General features: G+C 46.7%; 1 protein-coding gene across 1 annotated transcript in view; it reads right to left on the reverse strand.

The window, feature by feature from the left end:
• Window positions 1-667: 667 nt before the first annotated feature.
• The window catches only part of CNNM2 (cyclin and CBS domain divalent metal cation transport mediator 2), a gene marked incomplete at its 5' end in the record, with an annotated part of 106,693 nt that continues 84,116 nt past the window's right edge, over window positions 668-23,244 (reverse strand). The window contains 6 exons of the mRNA XM_042818063.1: window positions 668-6,849; window positions 8,705-8,889; window positions 11,969-12,034; window positions 14,407-14,500; window positions 17,702-17,871; window positions 19,998-20,135. Of these exons, the coding sequence (XP_042673997.1) occupies window positions 6,640-6,849; window positions 8,705-8,889; window positions 11,969-12,034; window positions 14,407-14,500; window positions 17,702-17,871; window positions 19,998-20,135 (863 nt within the window). The remainder of the gene's footprint in view (window positions 6,850-8,704; window positions 8,890-11,968; window positions 12,035-14,406; window positions 14,501-17,701; window positions 17,872-19,997; window positions 20,136-23,244) is intronic.

Here is a 23,244-nt window from a genome sequence, read left to right on the forward strand (position 1 = left end):
CTCTGGACACCAGAGCCAGAGCCTCACCTCCCTCTGAGTAATGAATTTCAGACAGCACACAACAGCCAACACCAACATAATTGCCATCAGGAATGTCCAACAACCAACAGAGGCTGTCTGTCAGTCCCTGTGCCATGCCCAGGGGTCTCTCCACCCACAGGGCCAGGTGTGACGGCTCCACCAGCACCCACCTGTGGGACCATCACTCCTCATGAGCTGCTCACAGTGACCCGGTCCTCAATGGTGAAGCCCCACAGCTGCTGCTCCAGAGAACACATTCACAGATGCTGGGTGCATCCTGGGTGCTGCCAGCACTGCCTCAGACAGTCAGACTGCAATGCAGGAGAAAAGCTGGACTCTCACAGTCAGTAAAACCCTTTTCCTGCTTACTTCCAGGCAGTGCTTGACAGTGATGCAGCCAGGCCCTTCCTGCACCAGGACTGGGCAGGCAAACCAATTCCCATTCCCCAGCCTCTTGTGCCCCCCCCTCCCCAGGCTCTCCTGCCCCATTCCTCTCCCCGACGCTCTTACTCTGGCCACTCCAAGACCCTGCACAACACACAGTGGGAATGAGGTAGGGCCAAGCAGATGGAGGTCCTACTTTCCAAAAAACAAATGGGATATATGGCAAGCATGTTGTAAATAAAGGACTTTTATTAGAGAAAGAAAAAGGCCATCAGCCTTGAGGCACCGCTGCCTTTGCCAGCCCCGGGCTGCAGAATGGACGGCCCCCAGACCCCAGTGCAAAGAACACAAGCAGGCCCTACTTGATCTGGCCTCTCCATCGCTTCTGACAACTGCTGAGGAGTTCAAGGCTGCCCAGTGCCAACAGCAATTCCTGATCAGCGGAGATCTGGGGCCGGGGTCACCACCATCAGCCCCACCACCCACCACCACGTGCCAGCAGCCGGCCCTTTGGAACGGGGGGAAGAGCGGAGAAGGGAAAAATGCATAAACTGGAATGTCCAACAGAAAAAAAATCATCATTTATCTAGAAGAACAGAAATAAACAAAACGCTTTCAAACAAAATCACAAAATATACAAATAAATCAGGTACAAAATAAATAGGAAAGATTGGAAATCTACAACAAAATTAGAATAATTATAAAATTCACTTGTATGACAATCAGTATATGAAACGTATACACTTCATCCATGATTTCAGTTGTGCTTACTCAGGTTTATGTACACACATGGAAACACTGTAGTCAGAACACTACAACTCCGGAGACCCGACATAATGTACAATATGATACAATCAGCAAAGACCACGTGCGACGGGCAGTGGGACGTGGGAGGGAGCAGGGAAGCACTGGGCTCAGCCACCCCGAGCTGCAGGGCCGGCGTGGGCACAAAGCTCTGCTGGGAGAACAGCCGGAGGGTTTGTGCCGTGCTCCCGAATGCAGGAGGAAGGTTTGGCTTCAGAGCCCAGCGGCTGCAGAGAAGCAGCTCGCTGTGGTTTCCTGGTGACACAGGAAGGTGCCCTCAAGTACTCGAGTTTTTGGATTCAATCTGTTTGGCATCCAGAAGCAAGCTGCTCTGCTGAATGCGCACGGACAGAGCACAAACACCGGGCAAAGGGATCCAGGCCTGGCTGCAGAGCAGTCACCAGGAGCCCCGCCTCACTCCATCACTGATCTTTGGACAAAACCCGAAGGCATTCTTTCAGTATTGGCACTTCCAACTAAAGGCTGCCCCCAGCCTCACCCCAAGCCCGGGCCCACCTGGGGGAAAGACTAAAGGAGAAGTGCTCAGGAACTGAGCTTTGGAGGACTCCGTTATCGGTCCTACCTGAAGGAAACCAGGGCCTGAAGGAAAACCTCAGGAGAGGTTTTCACAAAATTTTTCAACTGCAGCCAGAAAAGCAGCAGCTCGAGTACCTTATCTGCAAAATCCCCCTATGGTCTGACATGAGGATAACAAGAGGACACTGTTACTTTGGTAGAGTTTGATGCTACTGACCCAAGAAAACTTTTCTCCATCACCTGCGCCCAGGCCTGCTCTAGGGAACACGCCCAGGGCCCATATCAGCTCCTAACACAACAGCAGCTACACAAATCCAACCTGAGAAGCTCAACCGTACCACTGTGAACCTGCAACAGGCAGCTGCGTGCCCTCACCTGGGTACAGCCTTGCAGCCATGAAATTAAAACAGAAGAACAAGAGGACAAGCTCCAGGACAAGAGCAGAACACCAAGAAGGACTGTGTCCCCCTGTGCTGGTGCTGTCTCAGGGATCACAGTGCAGGGCCCTGCAGCTGATGGACCAAGGACACCAGGGAGCGGGGGGGGGTCAGCCTCCCAGCCCACAGTGCGGGGCTCTGCCTGTCAGGTCAGGATGAAGGCCTCTCCCTCTTCAACGCCGTGCAATGATGCCTGGTTTCCACTCCCATTTGTTAAGTTCAGTTCAACAACAACCAACCCTCAGTATCCAAGGGCCAGGCACTTCTTTGGCGCTCTCTCTTTCACTACAGATCGCTCCCCACCCGCCAGCCCCAGCTTCCTACTGGCATTGGATAACGCAGCAACTGGTACATAGGCACTGGTTTTAAAACCACAGACGTGTATTAGACAGCGTATCAAATACGGTACATCTTTCATGTGGGAACGATCTGTACAGTCTGTTTCAGCACAAGGAAGATGCACGTCCCAAGCGGTCCTGGAGGTGGCAGCTGTGCTGTCTTTAGGGCAGGGTACTTACACGGGATGTCCGTCGGGGGGCAGCCCCTCACAAAGCCGCCTCTGGTTTCCTTTCCTCTGAGCTGAACTGAGCCAGAGTCCCACCAGTGCCAACCTCATCTCTGGAACTGGGCCTGCAGCTGGGGAGCAGCACAGGGCGATGTGTCCGTGGGTGTCACGGGCAGCTGAGCTTCCTGCAGGTGCCTGCTCCACCCGCACAAAAAGGCACTTAAAGAAAAGAAGAATAAAAAATGATAATAACCCTGCGGTGAGAAAAGGGGAGTAAGTGTAGGAGAGAGGGGGGACAGACTGTGGAGCACAGCGCTGAAGGAGTGGCCCAGCACAAGGCCCGCAGGTCTCAGCCCCAGGCAGGGTCTGTCAGCCCAGAGCTGCCATGCGTGCGTGTCAGGGCACAGGGAGCACGAGGGGCAGCAGGAACACAGCTGGGGTACAGCTGGAGCAAGGGAGGGAAGCGGGGGGAGGACAGGTGCTGCTGGGGGCATCACTAGGGCACGGCCTGCCCAACCCCTGCGCTCTCAGCCCTGGGAAACCTCGTCCTGAGCCCTGGGGATAACGGACAAGCTGGGGTCTGAACGAGGGGACAAACCAGAGCTCCGTGAGCTGCAGAGGCCGAGGAGTCTCGCTGCGCCCACCTGAGCCCCTCTGCGCTCAGCCACGTGCTTTGTAAGATCTCCACGTCACCAGAGGCAGTCTCGTTTGGAGAACGATTCTCATTGGAAAGCAAGAACATTCCTTCACTCTTTACAAAGATTTGGCAATACACAGAATTTAAAAAAAAAATCATAATTACAACAGATTCAGGTTCATTTCTTTAAAGGAAATTCAACCAACAGGAGTGTAAAAGTTATAATTCACAGTTGTGCATTTAAGATATTAGTGTTTAAAATGTCACTTCAAAGAACTCTTTGTGCAAAATTGTATTGACAGTAGAAACCATGGCGAGATGCCCTCCGGCCCCCAGGCTGCCACCCGCCCCACGACGGACACGGTGAGCTCAGTGGCAGCAGAGCTGACACGGGAAGATGCAGTATCCTTTCTGCAAGCCAAAGCCTTGCCAAGGTCTGAGGTCAAGCCCAACGATTCCCAAAGCCACCACCAGTGCCCCATGGCACCGCACTGACCCATAGCTCCACCACGCGCACACGCGGCACAGGGGCGCAGGTCACGGCATCTGAGCCCAGCTGAACGAAGAAGCTGTGAGCCAGGATAACCAGAGCCAGTGCTGGCACTGCACGGAGCCACAGCATTTCCATCGCGGTGCAAAGAGCCATCTGAGATGAACAGGGCTCCTCTGCTTGTGCTGGCTGCTAGCACAGGGCTGGGAACCCCTTGCCTTTGTGAAACAGTAAGACTGCAAACTCCCTGAGAACAGGGAAGATAGGATTCCTTCCCCTCCGCCGAGAGGACCGTGCCTTGCGCTTTGAGCTAATTTGAAGTAGCAGCTCCCAACCCCTCCGGGTCAGGTACATATTTTCCATATGAAACACATCTACAATCAAATATTTTTCTGGAAATTATTTCACTTTCCATTATCAGATCTGTACACATGATGAAAAAGTCACGCAAAAAAAAATGGCCTGGAAATTTGTGAACAGTGCAGCATGGGCAGAAGCAGGAGGTATTTGCTTTGGGATTACAAGGCTTTGGTTGGAAAATTTGGCTTTTTTTTTTTTTTTCTTTTTTTAATGGAAAGAGACACTCAAACAAATCCATAACCTGCCGTAAGAAGCAGAAGTCATATCCGATGGGCAGCCTCCACTTGAGCCTCCCCTCCTTTGGCAGGTTTTACAAAACAGATACTGCATCTCAAGTTCACTGCCGTGTTGGTCACATCCAACAGACCTTTACATTCAGTAACACTTACAGGAAGAGCAGCACAGCGAGGGGCGCGCTGTGCCAAGGCAAACACCGTCACATCTCAACACTTGGCTTTGGGAGGAAGGTGCAACGCTGGCAACTCTTGGTGCAGCGTGGGGCGCCTCGGAGGGGTGGATTTTAGACAGGACCCAGAACATGCTCATGCAAAGCTGATAAAGGAGTTAAGCCTCGGGGCCCTGCTTTGCGTCCCCAAGCCTGCTCCAGAGCTGCACGCCCGGTTTCCTGCAGGGAGTTACTGCAGCAGTGCTTCCTGCCAACATTTACCAAGGCAGACCGCAGGCACTGAAGGTGAGTGCCCCCCTTACCCAGGCAGGCACAGAGCTCTGGCAGCTGCTTCTGGGGCTTCCCTGGGGGTCAGGGGAGACTATCTGGGTGTAAAGAAAGGAAAGGAGATGCTACATAATCAGGGGCCACGGGTCTTGGAACAGAGAAATCACAATGCCTTGTTTATTGATCTCTGCTTGCATTAATACTGAGGGCAACATTCACATTCTGTTTGAGACGGCACTGCAAGGGGAGAGGGTAAGGAGGGGGAAACATTTTTGTTTTTGTTTTCATTTGAGGACTTAAACTCCATCCGTGGGTCCGGGGAACATGCAATGCACAACTGCCACGGGTGCCCCTCGCTGCACCAAGGCTGCATTCAGGCTTTGGGTTGGAGTACCTGGCACCTGCTGCCCCACAATGGTGGCACCTGGGCGGGAGGCTCTCTGCTCTGCTACCATGGTCATCCCTACAATGGCTGTTAAGAGCGGCCAGAGAGAAGGAAACGCACCGAAATCACTCAATGGAAGGAAAATATGGCTGGGAACAGCCTGGGAATGAACCTCTCTGAATCCCTGAAGTGCAATACACTCACGTCTGGAAAGTTTCCGTCAGTTCCTGGAGAGGACGGGATGGTCCCAACTCCTCAGCAGAGCTGTCCTTGCACTGGCAGAGGTTTTCTGTCACCTGGAGGATGTACTTTGGGCATAACTGTAGCAGCATCTTTTGTGTTAACACTGGAGATTTAAGGGAAGGAAAAGGACTGCTGTACTCTGTTACTAACAAGCACTGCAATCTGCCCGGGCTGAGGTAACGGTGTACAGACCACTACAGCACGTGGGTGCTTTAAAGTGTGTTGGTTTTGGGTGCACACATTACTTCACCAAGCAATTGTCAGGAAAGTCAACAGAAAACCACCCAGAGACTTTGGTATTGAAAATGACACCCGGCCTTCATCTCACGAGACCACAGCTTTGCTAATTAAGTCCTTCCCCCCAGAATCATCTTAAACATACACAAAGTTTTTGGAGGTCACAAAACTGTAGAGTGTAACAACGCGTTTGCCTGTATTACAAATAAACCTTCTGAAATTTGAGAGATCATTAAATATTAAAATAAGCACTCCTTCCCTGAAACTGAACTGGGAGAATGCAACAATACTCATCCCGTGACCCTCCAGGAGGCTAAAACCAGAGGTTCCTTGAAGCTCGCTCACTCATTCTTAGGACACAAATACAAACAAGTACCAGTTACTGACTTCTTCGACATGGCAACAAAAAGGAACAGAGAGAGGTGAAAAGAGGCCTAAGGACACCGGAGCCAATTCACAAAACCACGACAGAGCCTAGTTGAGGTTGAGGAGGGACAGAAACAATTTAAAACTCTGCAAAATACTCTTCAAAAACATGATCTCTCTTGAAAAAATAACCGGAGCAGTTTTTAAACTTCTCCATATGTGTCTGAGGAGGAAAAACCCAACAAGGATCAAAAATACAGATAAAAAATAAACATGATTCTACTTTGCAAGAAGTATTATCATTGTTCTCAAGGGTGGCTCACCATTCCCAAAGTACACTTGGGGCTTTAGTCTCTCTGTCTTGCTCTTTGCTCCTTTCTTCCTGTTTCTTCCTCTTCTTGCTCCCACAACGGACACAAAAGTCTTTGGTCTCAGAACACTGGATGCAGCACAGTGTTGCAAGCACGTACTAACGGTGTCACACTCGGGGAGGAGACAGGAAGGAGCGAGGGCTGGTCCTGCTGAGGAGATGGGATGGGTGGGTCGTGGGGAGTCAGCTCCTAGATGGCTCCTTCACTGTGCATACTGTGGTTGGGCTTGTTGTGAGTCACACAGTTCTGTTCGTTCAGCAGGTTTGCTGTCTCGTCCGGCAAACCGTCATGCAGCTCCGTAAGAGTCAGTTCGATTTTAGTGTTTTCACTGTCCGAGGACTGAGGAGTTTTGTCCATCCGCGATGCCATCAGGGCATTTTGGTACTGCTGTCTCGAGATCTGCTCCGAGCACAGAAGGAAGGAACAGAAAGAGCCGGTCACGCTTGTGCATCTCTCACAGGACGCCCCAGGAAAACGAGGAACCCTCCCTTTCCAGATGGTCACACTTCAACTCCTGTTCACCCCGCATCGACTCCACTTCTACAACCATCCCTGCGCTTTGCAGGAGCACAGCGCCCCAGCTGCATGGCGACGCTTGCACAGGCAGGGTGGAAGCACAGGGCTGTGTGATCACCGCGCTGCCCGCAGGCGCGGATTTACTCCTGGGCAAAGATTTTAAAATCAGACTTCAACTTCCTTCTAACCATGCACATTTTTAGGGCCTAAAGTTCAGTGAAGTCTTTTTCCCAGCTTCATCGAGCTCTGGAGGGGCTTTATGAGTCCTCAAAGAGCCAGAGGGCACGAGCATTAGTGCTCTTGTCTAGGATAGCAAACTAGGCAGGAGCCATCCCATAAGTTCCTGGGGCCAGGCAGCACGATGCACGTGCACCAGCAGCCCCCTGTGCTACAACAGCACTGGATTATCTCAGCAGATGAAAGAAGCTGAGCAAGGCTTTTAGAAAGCCTGAAGCTTTTGCTTCAACACAACAGAGAGACTGGAAATGGAGAGTGTCAGATGGACGCGTCACATCTCCAACAGCAAAATCCGAGCATGTGCAAGCAGGTCACAGCCCTGGCTTACAAGGCATTACTTGAATAAATGCCCATGTGACACAATGAAAACACACATTCTGAGTACTCTGTCCTATGTACAATGCAGGGTGATACAAAAAGAGGTCTGCAAGTCTGACTGCAGAGAAACCAGGCAATGTAGTATTTTTAGACTCAGTATGAACACGGTGAGAGCTGGAAGGACTTCATACAAACCAGCACAAGCTGAGCAGCTGCTTTGGAGTGAGAATCGCTTGCTTAGGAATAATTATTTACTGACCTAAAGTGTGAAGCCCTGAACCACTGACTAGAACATTTACATTTGTCAAGTTCTAAACAAAAGTCAGTACTCTCTTCTTAAAACCTGGCTACCTGTGGATGTGAAACAATTGATTTAGCATTCCAGTATTTCTGTTCTATTGCCTAATTTCAATACTGAATTAACTTTGACAGAAGTTGAGCTCATGAGCAGCCTGAGTTTTATACAAAGAAAACGTGAAAGTGCATTTAATTTCAGAAAAGCAACAAGGTCAGCTTCTGACCATGAGATGTCAGCTTCCCTGGACTCCCCGCTGGGCTGGAATTGCTGCCAGCATTGGCTCTTTCTCATCCCACAGGACTCGCACACGTTTCAGCGTGGGATGCACCATGCTGGGGGACAGAGCCACATCCACACAGCAAGTCACTGGTAGTATGAGACATAATGCTAACACGTGAAGTTAGGAAAAATGTCCAAGACAACTCCAGGCAGAAGGATAAGTTCGAAACCAAGAGAGAGAACCCTGAGCTGAAATAAAAATCAAGAGTGAATGAAAACTGCAACTGACACAAAATGTTTCATCCTTTAGAAAAGGGTGCTGTCAGCTAGTGTAATGAGCCATTTCAGATGGCTCAAGGCCTCACAAGGACATGTGTTTCAGGACTAAAACAGAAGATATTCCCTACGACCTCTCCTATTGAGACCTGATATCCAAAAACTTGTATGACCAATCTACTTACGGGCCTTAATGAGAAGAACAGTGAAGACCAGATACTGAGAACAAGTAATTTAAAGAATCTAAGAACCAGATACTGAGAACAAGTAATTTAAAGCAATTTCAAAATGGCTGTTTTCATAATCCTATTTGCTTAGAGGGCTACAGAGCAATCCACAGGAAACTCCCTCCCCAGGCTCTCCAGCCCACAGGCCCAGCTTTTTTCCTACCTTGACAAACTGAATGTCTGTGAGTGCTTTCACTGAGTAGTCAGGAACGTACACTTGCAGGAAGGACGCATTCAGCTGGTTGTTGCTGCTCCCTAACGTTGGCGTCACCGCGTCGATGCGATCACTTCGGTTTAAAGAGTCTGAGTGATTCAAGCCGCAGGGTCGAGGTGGAGACTTGTTTTCAGCTGGGAAACAGGCAAGAGCAAGAAGCTTCTTACATCAAGGAGAAAATATTCAAAGTCGCCAGTTTCAAAGGGCCACAAGAAATTGCAGCGTGAAACAGAAGATCAACAAATATTTAGTCTACTCGTAACTGACATGCAGCTAAATAAAATGGTCCAGAAAAAGAGCACATTTTGAATCCAGAGCTGGTGGCAGACATCACTGAGTACGACTCAAAGAAACCTGGTTCTGTCTGTGCTACAACAGACGTGCCCTGCGCACACCTGCTCACAATGCTTCCGCTGATGAGCGGTGACCTTCTGAGAAAGGCAACTTCCCTCAGCTTCCTTACAGGAGCTCTCTGTAGTCCAACCATGCTTAATAGATTTTTTTTTCTTAACCATGTATGGTTGTAACTCTGTATCAGACTATTCATAGACACTGCAGGCTTTCACTTGAAAACCTCCCAGCTACCCCTTAGGAGTACGACTGGCCACAGGCATTTTGCATCCTCAGCTTCTACCTATACAGGGACCCAGATGTCAGGGGACATGCAGAAATAAAAAGAGATCTCAAGCCCTTCTGCAGATAGGCTTCTCCTCGTGTGCAATGACAGTGCACAGCAGTAGAACTCTTTGGGACTGGTGAACTGGGCAGCTAAATTTTAGCCCTTCGGCCCAAGCACTAATTGACACCATCTGTACCACTCCCCCTGTGGTCCCCATTCTCAGCTGAAAGATTACTTTCCAATCACCTGAAGATACAAAGCCTCTTCAGCATTTCAGCAGCAGTATCGTAAGTTTTTCACTTTCACCAATTTTTTGACCTACAGAATGGTATTAAAAAAATGAAAAGCTAACTGAAATTCAACCCTGCCTCTGCCACTGTATCACTGTAAACATCTCTCCTTGACAAACAGATGCAGCTTGCTCTACATCTCTACATCTAGCCTTTCCTAAACTGAGCCCTTCAGACACTTCCAGATGCATGGCAGAATCATCCTGCGTTGTCTTTTGTAGTTGTTGTTTTATCATTATTTTTCACTTGAAAACCTCTGATGTCTTCTTTCCTTCAATTTAAGAAAAGGCAATGGAAAAATACAGGTTGTGATGACTCGGCAAATTGTCTGCAGTCCCTATGGTAACAACAAGGAGAGGCTCAGAGGGAAGCACTCAGAGCCCCGCATGGTTTCCCTCCATACCCACCCACCATCTCAAAAGCCACAGCGGGCTGTGCCCAGGTGTCCTGTGGTGTGTTACTGACAGAAAGGAGGAAGGACAGGCAGTTACGTGACAGAGCACATTCAGGAAAAGAAAAGGACAAAAAGACAGAACAAAGCACGACTACAGAAATTCTGAGAGTAAGGACATTGCTCTTGGAATCATGTACAAGATGGGAAGGGAAAAGTTACTAAAGAAGGGGGGCTACAAGAAGAGCAGATGGCAGAAAGCACAGCACACAGGTCTGTGGTTGCTGAGCAGTGCCCAGCACATACCTGCACAGATCTTTCCCACCCAGGTTCTCCTCACCTCTAAGTACTGAAGATGAAGGGCACAAACCACGAGACAAACTTCCATACAAGCACTTTGTGAATCTCACAGCGTGCGGTTCAACGAGAGGAAGCTTTTTAGAAGGAACCACCAAAAGGTGTTGGGTTCAACAGAACCGGAACTGCAGTCACAGTGACCAGACTCACCACATTGGTTCCTTTCAAAAGAGGTTCTTTCCATTTGTATTTTCCATCATCAATTTGATTTTTTAATTTATTTCTGTTGTTGTTGTTGGAGGAAAAAAAGCTAGGAAAATATGCTTGGCATTTTTATTGGAAACAACTTGTATGTGCAAGGTGTATGCTTACTTATAGAACAGAAACAGAACGAAAAGAAAAAAGAAAAAAAAAAGAAGGAAGACCTGGCAAAATTAAAGAACTAAGCTACAAAAAAAGAAAAAGATAATCAAAGCCACTGAGCTTAAGAGAAAGCCACCAGGTACTTTAATTAAAGAAAGATTATATTTCTCCCTGCTTCTTTCAAGTTTAGCAGCAGGAAACTTCAAAAGAGCAGGGAAAAATCCCCTGCAGGGCAACCACCCATAGTTTATTTGGAGTGTGCGTGAGCTTAATTTAGGGTCTGACAGTGAGATACATTTTCAGAGCTGAAAAAAGAAGAGAAAATACAGGAAGCAGAGAGTGGAAATTTATGAAATGTCTCACATGTACTGATGGTTAGATTTCACTTAAATATCCCTACCATATCACGACATTCAATAGCATTAAATATATCGATCCTTTTAGGTCCAGGGAAACATCACTGCATCAGCCCATGTTTTAGGATTCCGCCATCCCTACATACTTTCCTGATGAGTTTCCATCTTTCTCAACTACTCTGTGCATGCGGTGTCTGCAAAGCTCAGTTCCCAAGTTTTCAACCACATCTCAGAGCTCGTTTTGACCCAATTTGTTCTCTCCTCGGTCTCTGCTCTCCAAAGGGATTTCTGTGTCAGTCAACTTGGTCATCCATCAAGGAAAGGTCTTGAGCAAAACCAAAAACCCCGCAGGAGCTCCCACAGCCTTCTTGCACATTCCATTGCAAATCCACCCACTCGGTACATTATCACAGCATTAATCTCATTGAAAGAAAATTCAAAGTTTTTGAGCATTGGAAATGGCCAAGGAGTATTCAAACCATAGAATTTACCCAGAAGAGGATATAAGGATTCTTTCGTACAAGTTCTCCTTTTAAGGCAGTCCAGCAGCACACATTCCCCTCTGCATTTTCTTCAGGAAATTTTTCAGTTCTTAAACCTCAGTTTTGGGGGAGAAGATCGTTTAAAAGATCTCCCACCAGTTCACATAAGAGACATCAGAACACATTAACAAAAACATTTTCTTAAACACGTTTTTAGTTCTTCCCATTTGGACGACTCCGTCACGTCGCTGCCAGTTATCACACACAGAAGTTCAGATACCTACCTGTGAGGCATAATTCTGTGCTGGACTTCTCCCTAACGAGCAAAGGGGTCAGATAAATACAGACTGCAGCTGACTTGTTATGGCATCAGGGCAGTCACAAGAATGGTGAAAATAGAAGCATGCGGATTTACCTGGAGAACCTGCTGCTAACAACTCTGTTCTGCTGACAACAAAGGTACGAGACAGGGACAAGGGAACTAGAAGAGGGAGAGAAAAAGGATGAGATCACGACCAGAAGGGTGGCAGCTATCCACACTCGACAGGGGAGGGAGCCAGTTCACACACTGAAGAACTAAAACCAGAAGTGCAAATCAACTGTGGAAAGTAAAGGGTTAAAAACCAAACCAAAACAAATCAAAAAAGACAATTTAACAATTTTAGGAATGAACCAAAGAACAAGACTGTGGAATTACAGTGAGACAATTTTCACTTGCTAATTTGAATGGTCATAGAATGATCCATCAGGGTACACTCATTTTTAAAATAGTTCAAAAGGAGCAGTGGTGCCCACTCCAGCCTGGAAGGCAAAGAGGTAAAAGAAGCCAGAAAGCTTTCATGGGTGCAGTTCCTTATGAGAATAAAACAAAAATAGAAATGAAACCAAAAGACACTTTGCAGTTCAAGTTTTCAGTAAAATGTCAAGCACGGTTGTGATTCTCCAAGCTCACCCCTACCAGAATGGGTTCGGTGCTGATAATTATCAGTCTCCAGCTGTCAGTAATGAAAGTGTCACTGTTTTGTTGTTGGGTTTTTGAAAACATCCTTTAAACTCCTGTTATTGGCTGCGTTTCCAGATGGAGAGCAGGTATGTAACATCTCACCAGGAGACAGGGAAGGACAGAAGCTTTCCCTTGTTTGTAAAGGCTTTCACATATACTCAAAGCAACAAGAATTACTTTTATTTTTACAAGCTCAACCTAACAGAAATCTCACGATGCTGCAACTTCTCTAAAACCTGGGGAAAAAAAACAGCAAAAAGGAGGGTTTGCTACTGGCACAACCAGCTGAAGGTAAAAGAATTCAAGGTTGGTCAAGTTTAATCTAAAATAGTGCGTGTGCTTAAGTTTGACGCAACAAATCCGAGAGGGATTCCAGGGCAGAGGCAGGACAGGGGAGATCATTTGATCTCACAGGACTTGGGGCAACTGGTGTGGTTGTGGAGTTAGCAACACGGGAAAAACAGAAACATGAGAACATTCAAACTGAACAATGCTGGCAAAACAGAGATGCCACAAATCACTTCCAAGTGTAGCTCTGATGGGACAGAAGTGATCATGCCTGATCCAGCTCTGTCTGGCCCAAGTGCAAAAGCTAAGCTTCAACACTGAAGGAACAGCAAGGGTATGACACATGTGTACACATTACATATGATTCATCACGAACACTGCTGTTACTGCACAGATAAAATCCTCTCTGTGTCTGCATGCTTCCAAATTTGTCAAGCCCCAAAAGGTATAAGCAAGATTGATTAAAGTGCATATATTTAAGGAAGAATTACTCCTTCCTGAGCTCCTAACAAAGAGCCAGTGCAAGACTCATACAATGGCAACGCAGAGCTCAGACTCCATAGGAACTGCTGATGGCTGTGCCGTTTAGTGTGGCTATAGCCATAAGTTACAAAACAAATTTCATTCCAAAGCCATTCACTAGTGTACATCTACATACATACACATACATGTAGAGTTTCCATTAACTTAGTACTAAAACGAGCTGCCTCCCAAGTGAACAACAACCTGTGGTGCCTCTATGCAGGAGGAGGTGATATCTGCATGAGAAACCCCCCCTGAAGGGATCAACTGAGTGCATGGCCACTGCCAGCACTAACACTCAGCTCTTCTACCAGGGCTGCAGATGCCAACCGACACCAAGACCTTTGTGATCTAAAAGGTGATGCTGCTGGCACTGAAATGCACACGCAGGCACCACAACGAGTGTGGTGGACAACAGGGCATCACCCACTGGGGCAGGGGAGCACACTCCTGGTTGATTGTAAGGCAAATCCCCGCCTTGTGTCTGTGAGATGCTGGGCTGTGCAGCTAGTATTTATGTGCTGCTCACATCTCAGCCTCTTCCTTTGCTGAACTCTCAGCTATATCTCTGCACAAGCTGACAGGCGCAACCTTTATATTCCTTGCTCCACTGCCCTCATTTCCCTCAGGATGGCTTTAGAAACAACGATTGGTAAAGCAAACCATACACAAACTAGCAGGTTGTTCGTACTCTACACCACTAGATGTCCCTCTGCTACTAATTATTTATTCTTGCTAATTCAACGTTGTTCTACAATGAGAAATGAACCACAAAGCTCTCCTCCAGTGCCCACTACCTCCCTTGCTAAAGCCAACACATGCATGCTGCAGGAGCCCGCTGCTCGCTTGGCTGTCAGAGCCAGCACTGCCACCAGGTTGCTGTGCCAGCCATGGGGTGGTTCTGCTTGCAGGGTGGTATTGCTTCCATCAGTCCACACCACAGCGTGGGGGGATGCCCTGCATGCTCCCCTCCCACACACACTCCAGCAGACAGGCTTGTGCACAAGTGCATTCCAGAAGCAGAAGGTAAGAGGACATACCTGGTGATGCTGTGAGGGCCATCACCCCATAGTAGGAAAAAGCACCAGCTTCAAACTTCATCCCCTCCTTCCCAGCCTCCACTTCCACCTTCCCCTGTTAAGCAAAAGGAGAGAGAGCTGCAATTAAAAGGGACCATAAGTCCTGAGGCACAAGACCAGTCTTCAGCCCTAGCAGCTAGTCTTTCCTGATTGTTGCTAAGTAGTGTCAAGGTTCCTGCAGTTTGTAACGATGCCTGAAAAGAGATAAACCCTGGGAGAAAAAACATACTTGTCCTGAGCAATTCTGGTCCTATGGTCCCTGTGGCAGCTAAGTCCCTGCAGGGGGAGCAGGGTGGCAGAGATGGTACTACTGACACGATCCGAGGGCTAACAGATGCCTGCCCTCACCCAATATCACAAGAGGCTTGAAGGCATCCAGTCATTTGGGCTCTTGAGAAACCTACACATTTGAGGGCATGGCTCACATTCACATCAAGTCCCTTCTAACATGAATATGGGAAATGGAGATGGAAGACAATGTCTCAGTTGGAATTTGTTTTCACCGATGGGATTCCCACAGAATCAAGGCCCTTATTCCTGAAGCAGCAGTCTCGAGGCTATTTTGATTTTGTTGGTTTCTGACAGTTATACATATTCCAGCACCCTTAAATTAAGGCTCTGCAAAAGAGCAGGATATTGTTTAGAAGAACCCTCAGTGCTTCCCAGGCTCAACCACCCTACCACATAATGTACCCATTTCTGATGCGGTCTGAACCCAACATTTAACAACAGATACTGATATCATACAAACAACTTTAGAAGAGAAAATACCATATCAAATGTAGCAGTAAACATCCCAGTTATTTTGATATACAAATAGCAAGAAATAATTTGCTTCTTAGTGGGATCTGGTTTTCCCCTCCATCCTTACTGGTACTGTACTGGGAATTACATTACCTAACTGCAGAAAGAAGCAAATCTCAGGCAGCTTTGAAGGTGAGCTACATGAAGACTGAGATTTTAGACAAACAACATAATTACCTGCAATGCAATGGAAAGGGCAGGTAGACTGCCCATGCTACATGTACCAAGTGAACTGACCATCAGATGGACACAGATTAAAACAAGTCCAAAAGGTAGCTTTTATTTCTATGTTTTTACTGTACAAAAACAACTTATATTAATTAAACACGTGTTTAATTTTACAGCACTGCATCTGGACAGAAAAACATGGGAAAAAAGTCAGGCTGAGCATGACTTCATATCAAATCAGTTTTTCGAACTGTTCCAGATCAGAAAAAAAACTGCATCTATCTCACAGGAAGAGAGTACTTAGTTCACAAACCCACTTTCTTGCCATCAAAATCAATCACTTCATGTAGCCCCTTTTAAAATCAATTTCAGTCCACAACACCAGTAATTAGCTACTTTTGGTCACACAAACAAAGGCTGGTTATAAAAAGGGCTCTCACTCTATTCACCACTGGTAGTTACCCACCAACCAAGGCCAGGTCTTGAAAACACGTATGCAAGTAGGCTTTGATCTTCACATACAGTCAGCCTGGAGTTAGCGCCCAAAGAACAACAAGGTAGTAGCTAGCAGCAAGAGCAGAGCTTCAGTTCCAGCTCTGCTGTCAGCACACACAGCACTTCCCAGCGGTGGCCACAGGAAGGCTGCACATGCTTGGTGTTGCCACAGCAGCTGGTGAGCCAGTAAGGATCCCCCATGTGTGCTATGAGATGTGCTCTGCTGCTTAACTGTACACATCTCTGGTTTCTGGGTTTGCACTGCTTAGTGCTCCAACAGGAATTCTGAAAGAACACAACGACAAAGGCATACAGAAAACCTTCCCAGTAGCTAAGAGAAAAACTGTTGCAAAAAGGTGACTTTCCAACTGAAACAGAAACTCTACAGAGATTAAACTAGCAAATTTAATACAAAAAATATGCATTTGCTTGAGTTCTGGCATGATTTACTGTGAAGGTACCCTTGATCTCTTCAGATCTCCTCGATCTCTCAAGACCAGATCATTAAAATAACAAAAGCACAGTACTGACCCACTGCTCCTTGCAGAACCAACACTTTCTATTTTTATAGTACCTACCTACCGCAAGGCTCCCTTTCCAAAAGCATTACAGACTTAGCACATTGTTTTTACTGAATACATATTGATTGAAGAATGGCTCAGAAAGAACTACTTGTTCTTTTGTATTGCACATGTCTTCCAGCTACAGTTTTGCAGCATTACCTCATGCAGGAGCATTATCTTGCTTCTGGAATATTTCAGATTGCAGTAATTCAGCACATAAGAAAGAGCAGTTAAAAAAAACCACAAATTCTTTTTTAAGAGAGAGATGCGTTGAATCAACACCATCATATTTCAGAGCTTTCTTTGTTGTTGATCATGTTTAACATCCCCACTCTTTCACTGTTGTTAGAAGTAATGGAAAGGAAGACTTCAAGCCCTTTGCCACAATTTCAACTGCAGTGCTCGTCTGTATAACCAAAACTCATTTCAGTTATCTTCAAAGATAGCGTAAGCACCTTTCCAGCAAAATGCCTCTTAAAGGACTGTTACTGCTCGAACAGTGCTAGATGGGAGTTAAGTTTCTGTATCAAGCTTCATCCTGCTACTCAACATTCCTGGCAAGTAATGGACCCTAGGAGACGATGAGCACTGGAAGTGACCCTACAGTGAACAAACAGAAATCAGTCCTCCCCCCTCTGCGACATAAAACCCACCCAAAGGCAATGATCTCAGTGCAGAGTGAGAGCTCAGGTGGTGAGGTGCCCAAGGTACCACAGAGCTATGGGAGGAGGCTGTGGGAGTTCAGCAGATGGCACAGTGGCCCCAAAGAAACCTGCATTTATCACAAAACCAAAGGTTTTGGACTTCACAATCGCACAGACAAAATGCCTTCTTCCCAAAATGTCAAAGTCCCCATTCCTCCTTTTGCAAATGGAAAAACCCACTGGTGGAAGCATCCTGGCCAAGCTCCTACTGACATGAGGCTTTTCACACCCCTATTCTACAAGCAATGCCTACTGCACACCAGGGTTCTTTTGCAATGTAACATCCAAAGCACAAATGACTTTCAGCAGATATCACAGCAGGTTTAACTGGGGCTAAAAGCAACTGAATGAGCTCTTCAAGTGTGGCAAGATCACAAAGGAGACAGAAGCAGTTCCCATGAGCAAAGCTCCAGTCCCATGCTTGAAAGACGACAAGCTTCAACAAGTGAAAGAGACACCAAGAGTGATATGTCAGGAGATACACAATATTGCACACATCAAGAACATAATAACATTACTGACCTGTAAAATGAGAACAAAGTAGTCGACAGGCTTGTTTCGCTGGTAGAGGTAGTGTTCTGGGGCTTTCTTGTTCTTCTCGTCGTATTTCAGCTCCTGGATGACATTGGGATGTTTTAGCAGCCTGAGAAGGATCTTCTCCGACATCTGGGATGGACCAAAGGCTTCTACTTCTATAACACAAGATACAACTAGGCATTACACTTTATACGCCTGGCAAGAAGTCAGCAGTACTCATTAATAAGCATTTGCCTATAAACGACACACAGATGCAGAGAGATCCATTATGGAATTGCACGCTTCCTGTCTTTTGAGACTGTTAAATTTGTAAGGGGAAAAGAACAAGAACACGCCAACTTTCATCAGTGAAGTATTAAACAAACAAACAAACAAACAAACAAAAAACCACCAAAAGCCATGTCTTCATCTGAAAGGGAAAAGACACAGGAAGGCAGTCTTGCCCCTGTGAGAGTGTAGTCACAGTTGAATGGGATCACTGGAGAGTTGTAAATGGAAGAGCTTTACAGTTGGGGCACACAGAACCTTTGGATGTAATTTTTCCTTCCTCTCAAGGTATTGAAGTTACTGTATTTATTGCACTTAAAAAAAAAAAAAAAGTTTTAAAAAAATCACTGCTTGGGGCATTGAAAGTTAGTCTAGATAGATGCTCTACATAATTCAAAGACACAATCTGAGCTGCCATGGTTCACACGGGAAGAGTTACTCAAAGTGATGCACAGTGCAAGTCAGTTCAAACCGTGTGGGATTAATACCTGACACAACAGAACACGTTCCCTACCCGCTTGCTCTTCAATCATCAGTATTGCCAGCAAGAGCTGCAAGAAGTGAAAAAGCTCATCCTTGTGTGAGAGTTAGGCCAGGGACGTCGAGATTTACACATGCAAACTGATAAGCATTCCTTATGCCTAATTTCAGAATAGGACCGTTAATGACCCAGCACCTCTCACCTTCTAGAGATACTATTCTCAGATTAGAGCAGATAAACCAAAACTGTAGCTTTTCATCTCATTTAGCAGTGTCACTTCGAAGCACTGCCAGTTTGAAGCCACACAATGCTCTGATCCACAAAACAAGCAGAGATGCAGCACTATAAGACTATGTCTGTTGAGCAGGTGCTTAGGGAACTCCACCGAGTCTTGTACAACTACGTGAACAATGCTTTGCTTGCTGTTAAATCCACATCTTCCTGTAGAAATGTTTCCTCTCACCAAGGAGATGCTCACATGCACATGAGCTGCAGAAATCCAAGCCTTCTAAGGAAATACGGCCCCTCAGCTGAGATGCGATAACCGATCACACACCTTTAACTCGCAGAGGCAAAACAAAGCACGAAGGCGGACTGAGAGCATCTAGCACGCAGTTACTGTATCTTAGAGGAGGGGAAGTATTAATTTCCAGCTTGAGCTGGCCAACCGGAGACAGAACTTTATCACATTCAATCCACAAATGTATGTTGAATATAGAAGTGAAAGATGCACGTCTGAATGGCCTGCATATGAGAAGTCTTTATATGCCAAAGAGAGACAACATGAGCAATAGGAAGGTCTGCTTTCCACAAGCTCTCCTGTTAACAGGTCTCATCCCTGAGGTGAAGGGACCAACTTTATGATGGAAGGCAATGTCAGCATTCAAGCCCCTGGCCTCTCTGCCAGAAGGCCCATACAAGGGATAAAGCATCAAGGTGATCTGAGACGGAGACAACTGTCCTCTGAAACCTGAAGCCATCAATGGAGGTCACACAAGCCAGCAAGAAATCCGTTTTCAAATGTACAGTTCAACCGCCTGCACAGCCTGCATTAAGTGTGTTGAGAGTTTTTCACTTCAAGTCACAAGTCTCATGGAACAGGCTCATGCCGTCCTGCTAAAAGCCCAGCATCTTTTTCTGGATGAAGTGCCAGAGTGCAATTACAGTCAGCTGGCCAGCGGTATTGAGTCCTCTGCGGTTTGCTCCCTGAGCTCTTCCTAATGGGGTGCGCCTGCTAGTCGTTAATCTGACGGACTCTACACATGCAGTGCGGCACTTGGCATTCATCCTTACCTTTCAGACCAATTTAAAGTTACTGGTCCACCCCTGGTAAATGTCTCAGAGGGTTCATGCCGACACTGAACATAGGAGAGGAGAGAATTTAAAAAGAAAAACACAACAGTGGCATTATTTGTCACCCCACAATCCAGCCTCCCTTCCCGTCTGCACTGTCCCACCCACCTCACCGGCCTTTGCTGACCAACTGCCTCCGAGGCTCTGGCACGATTGTGAAAAAAGATAATCCACACTTGCCTGTTGCCAGGAAGCGGTGCATTGCCAGGAGGAGCTGCGGTGATATTTTAACCTTCATCTCGCTGTCTGTCTGCTTGAAGGCAGAGAAGTCCTGCTTCCTGTCTCGATGAGCTACTTTCTTTTTCGTCTTGTTATCAGCTGGGGAAGGGAGGGTGGGAAAAGAAAGGAAGGAAGCGATTTCTGTTAGAATGGGGTCCAACATGAACTGTGCTGGATGGAGCCAGCAGGGACAGCCATCCAGAGCAACTGTGCAGACAGACCCCTCTGTGGTACACATGCAAAGCCCTGCTTGCTGATACACCTTGAAAACTAGAAATAATCATGACCTGTGCTGCAGCTCAGATCCTGAAACCCACAGACTTTGTTATCTCAGTGGAAGAAAAGTATCTGCTTGCAAGCATCTAATTGCAGAGCAGTTCTGCATATAGCGCATACAGGGTGTTCATTTCTAGGCAGGCAGGAGAGGTCCAGCTCAGTGTTAACAACAGCAGACATTGTGTTGAGGGGGATGGTTGGATGTTGTGTTGACAGATATGGTTTAGTGAGTACTATTGGTGGTTGGTGGATGGTAGGACTGGATGATCTTGTAGGTCTTTTCCAACCTTAGTGATTCTGTGATTCCGTGAACAGGAAAGTGTTCAGCAAGAATATGTGACAGCTATCTTCTACTCATATGCAGTAGCTTCCTGTAAGGATGCTGCTCCTACAGCCTACAGTGCTACGTTACAGAATGTTAGCAAGTCCAGAATCCTAGGGGCCAACAACGTAAAAGCACCACTGTCTAGGGGTTGTAACAGCCTGGGTATGCCTAAAGATCAGATTCCAGCTGCAGAAAGCTCTGTTCTCCTGCCATAGCACACTGATGTACACACTACCAGTATCTGCAGATCTAGCCAGGCAAATCACCATTGTGCAAAGTATGTTGTTACAGTTTCACTGGATGTCACTGGAAGTATTTACTAGGGCAAACAATTTTTTGCCCTGTAGCTCTGTGGTTTACACGGAAAAGTGGTACAGAGTTTACAAGCACCTATATTTAACATACCTGTTTTGACAGCTCTTTGAAAATAGGAATATTAAGGTAAGATGGTGGTCTTCCCCTCTGAGCAACCTGTCTTGCTCTGAGCAACCTGATTGAGCTGTAGATGCCCCTGTTCACTGCAGGGGAGTTGGACAAGATTATCTTTAAATGTTCCTTCCGACTCAAATGACTCTATAATCCTATGAAGAGCTAATCATTTGTAGAAGAGTCCTCGATTTTACCTGGGGCCAACCCTCTCTGATCTGTATGAATGCAAAACAGCAACATTCCAGTCACACTGAGGGGATGATGAAACTCATCTCCTGTTAGAAAGAGCTAAATAAGACATGACACCAGTCAAACATGGGTCACAGTGGTGAACTCCATGCCTCTCAGTAGATGCTGCACTCTGCACTGAGACCTCTTAGCCAGGGCCACAGGAGTGCAGCACACATTCCTGTGGTGCATCAAATGCTCCAATCTTCCAATACTAAGAGGCAAACACACAGCTGTTCACTGTGACACTGGCTGAGACATTTTCAGAGCCTACCTGTAACACAACAGAAACCTCTTAACTCCACCCCATCACATTCCCAGTACAGCTGCACATTCAGAAGCACTCAATCCAAGCAGATGCTGATAGATCAAAGATATTTCACACTTTCTCTTGCTCCCACCGTTTCTGCAAACTTAAAGGTGCAGCAGAATGGAGCAATATGAAGTAATACCATGCATCCACTGGAAGCATGAAATTCAGCTGCAGAGCTTCAGCAGTGACAGCACCTTTCAACAAGAACCACAAAGCTGCAATTTGTTCTACCCTAACCCTGCCATTTTCATGGCAGCAGAAGAAAGGCACAGCTCCAGAACCCAAAGTCATTGCATCAAATTTCTAATTTCCATCAAAGCACAAAAAAGCATGTTTAAAATTTCAGAACAAAGGCATAATAACTGCCAGAATTCATCATAAGGTCTACTTTTAAGTAAACACACAGGACAGAGCAAATCAGTTCAAAGGCTTCAAGTTCTGAGAAGCTGGCTTGGTCTAATAATGAACAGTAGCAGAGTGCATGAATACTACAGGGGTTATTGGCACTGACACAGCAAAAATCAAGCTGTCTTAATATAACAGGGGCAATAAGCCTCTTTCAGAAAGCCAAAAGCATGTTTCCAATGCTACACCAATTAGAATTTGTTACAGCCTACCAACACACTAAAATTGTTTGCCTCAGTATTCACTGGCAGTTTAGCTGCCCATATCTCTCACATCCCCAGACATCCAGGAGAGTGAAATCCCTCCCAGTGTATGAGCAGAATAGATCCCAGACCACCTCATGAGGCTGAATGCATACAAGCCAATGGGACTGGACTACAGGTATCCCAAGGCCCTGAAGGAACTACTTGATGTGGTTGCCAAACCACTCTCCATCATATCTGAAAAGTTGTACCTGTCAGACAAAGTCCCTTGTGAATGGAAAATGGGTAACATCACACCGACTTTTAAGAAAGGGAGAAAGGAACACCCTGAGAGGAGTCCTGCAGAGAAGGACTTGGGGGTGCTGGTGGATGAAAAGCTGGACGAGAGCCAGCAGTGCGCACTTGCAACCCAGAAGGCCAACTGTATTGTGGGCTGCATCAACAGAGGGGTAGGCAGCACGGAGAGAGAGAGGACTGTCCTCCTCTACTCTGTCCTTGTGAGACCCTAGCTGGGGTTCTGTGTCCAATACAGGACACAGTACAGAAAGGAGGCAGAGCTATTGGAATGGGTCCAGAGGAGGGCCATGAAGATGACCACAGAGCTGAAGCACCTCTCCAAAAAAGGTGAGGGTGCTGGGCTTGTGTAGTGGGAGGGGAACTGACTTTTTACACGGTCTGATAGTGATAAGACAAGGGGAAATGGCTTTAAACTAGAAGAGAGGGAAATTAGGTTAGATGATAGGAAGAAATTCTTTACTCGGTGTGGTGAGGTACTTGAACAGTTTGTCCAGAGACGCTGTGGATGCCCCATCCCTGGAGGTGTTCAAGGACAGGTTGGATGGGGCTCTGGGCAACCTGATTTAGTGCCTGATTTAGTAGCTGGCAACCTTGCCCACAGCAGAGAGGTTGGAACGAGATAATCTTTAAGGTCTCCTGCAACATAAGCCATTCAATGATTCTATGATAACGAAACCAGAAGGTGATCTCAATGGTAAATGGTAGGAGCTACCCCTGAAATTTTCCTGCACC

The sequence above is a fragment of the Centrocercus urophasianus genome, unplaced genomic scaffold (genome assembly GCF_019232065.1).
Source record: "Centrocercus urophasianus isolate 14NV4802_14NV808 unplaced genomic scaffold, USGS_Curo_1.0 seq_17, whole genome shotgun sequence".
Lineage (NCBI taxonomy): Eukaryota > Metazoa > Chordata > Aves > Galliformes > Phasianidae > Centrocercus > Centrocercus urophasianus.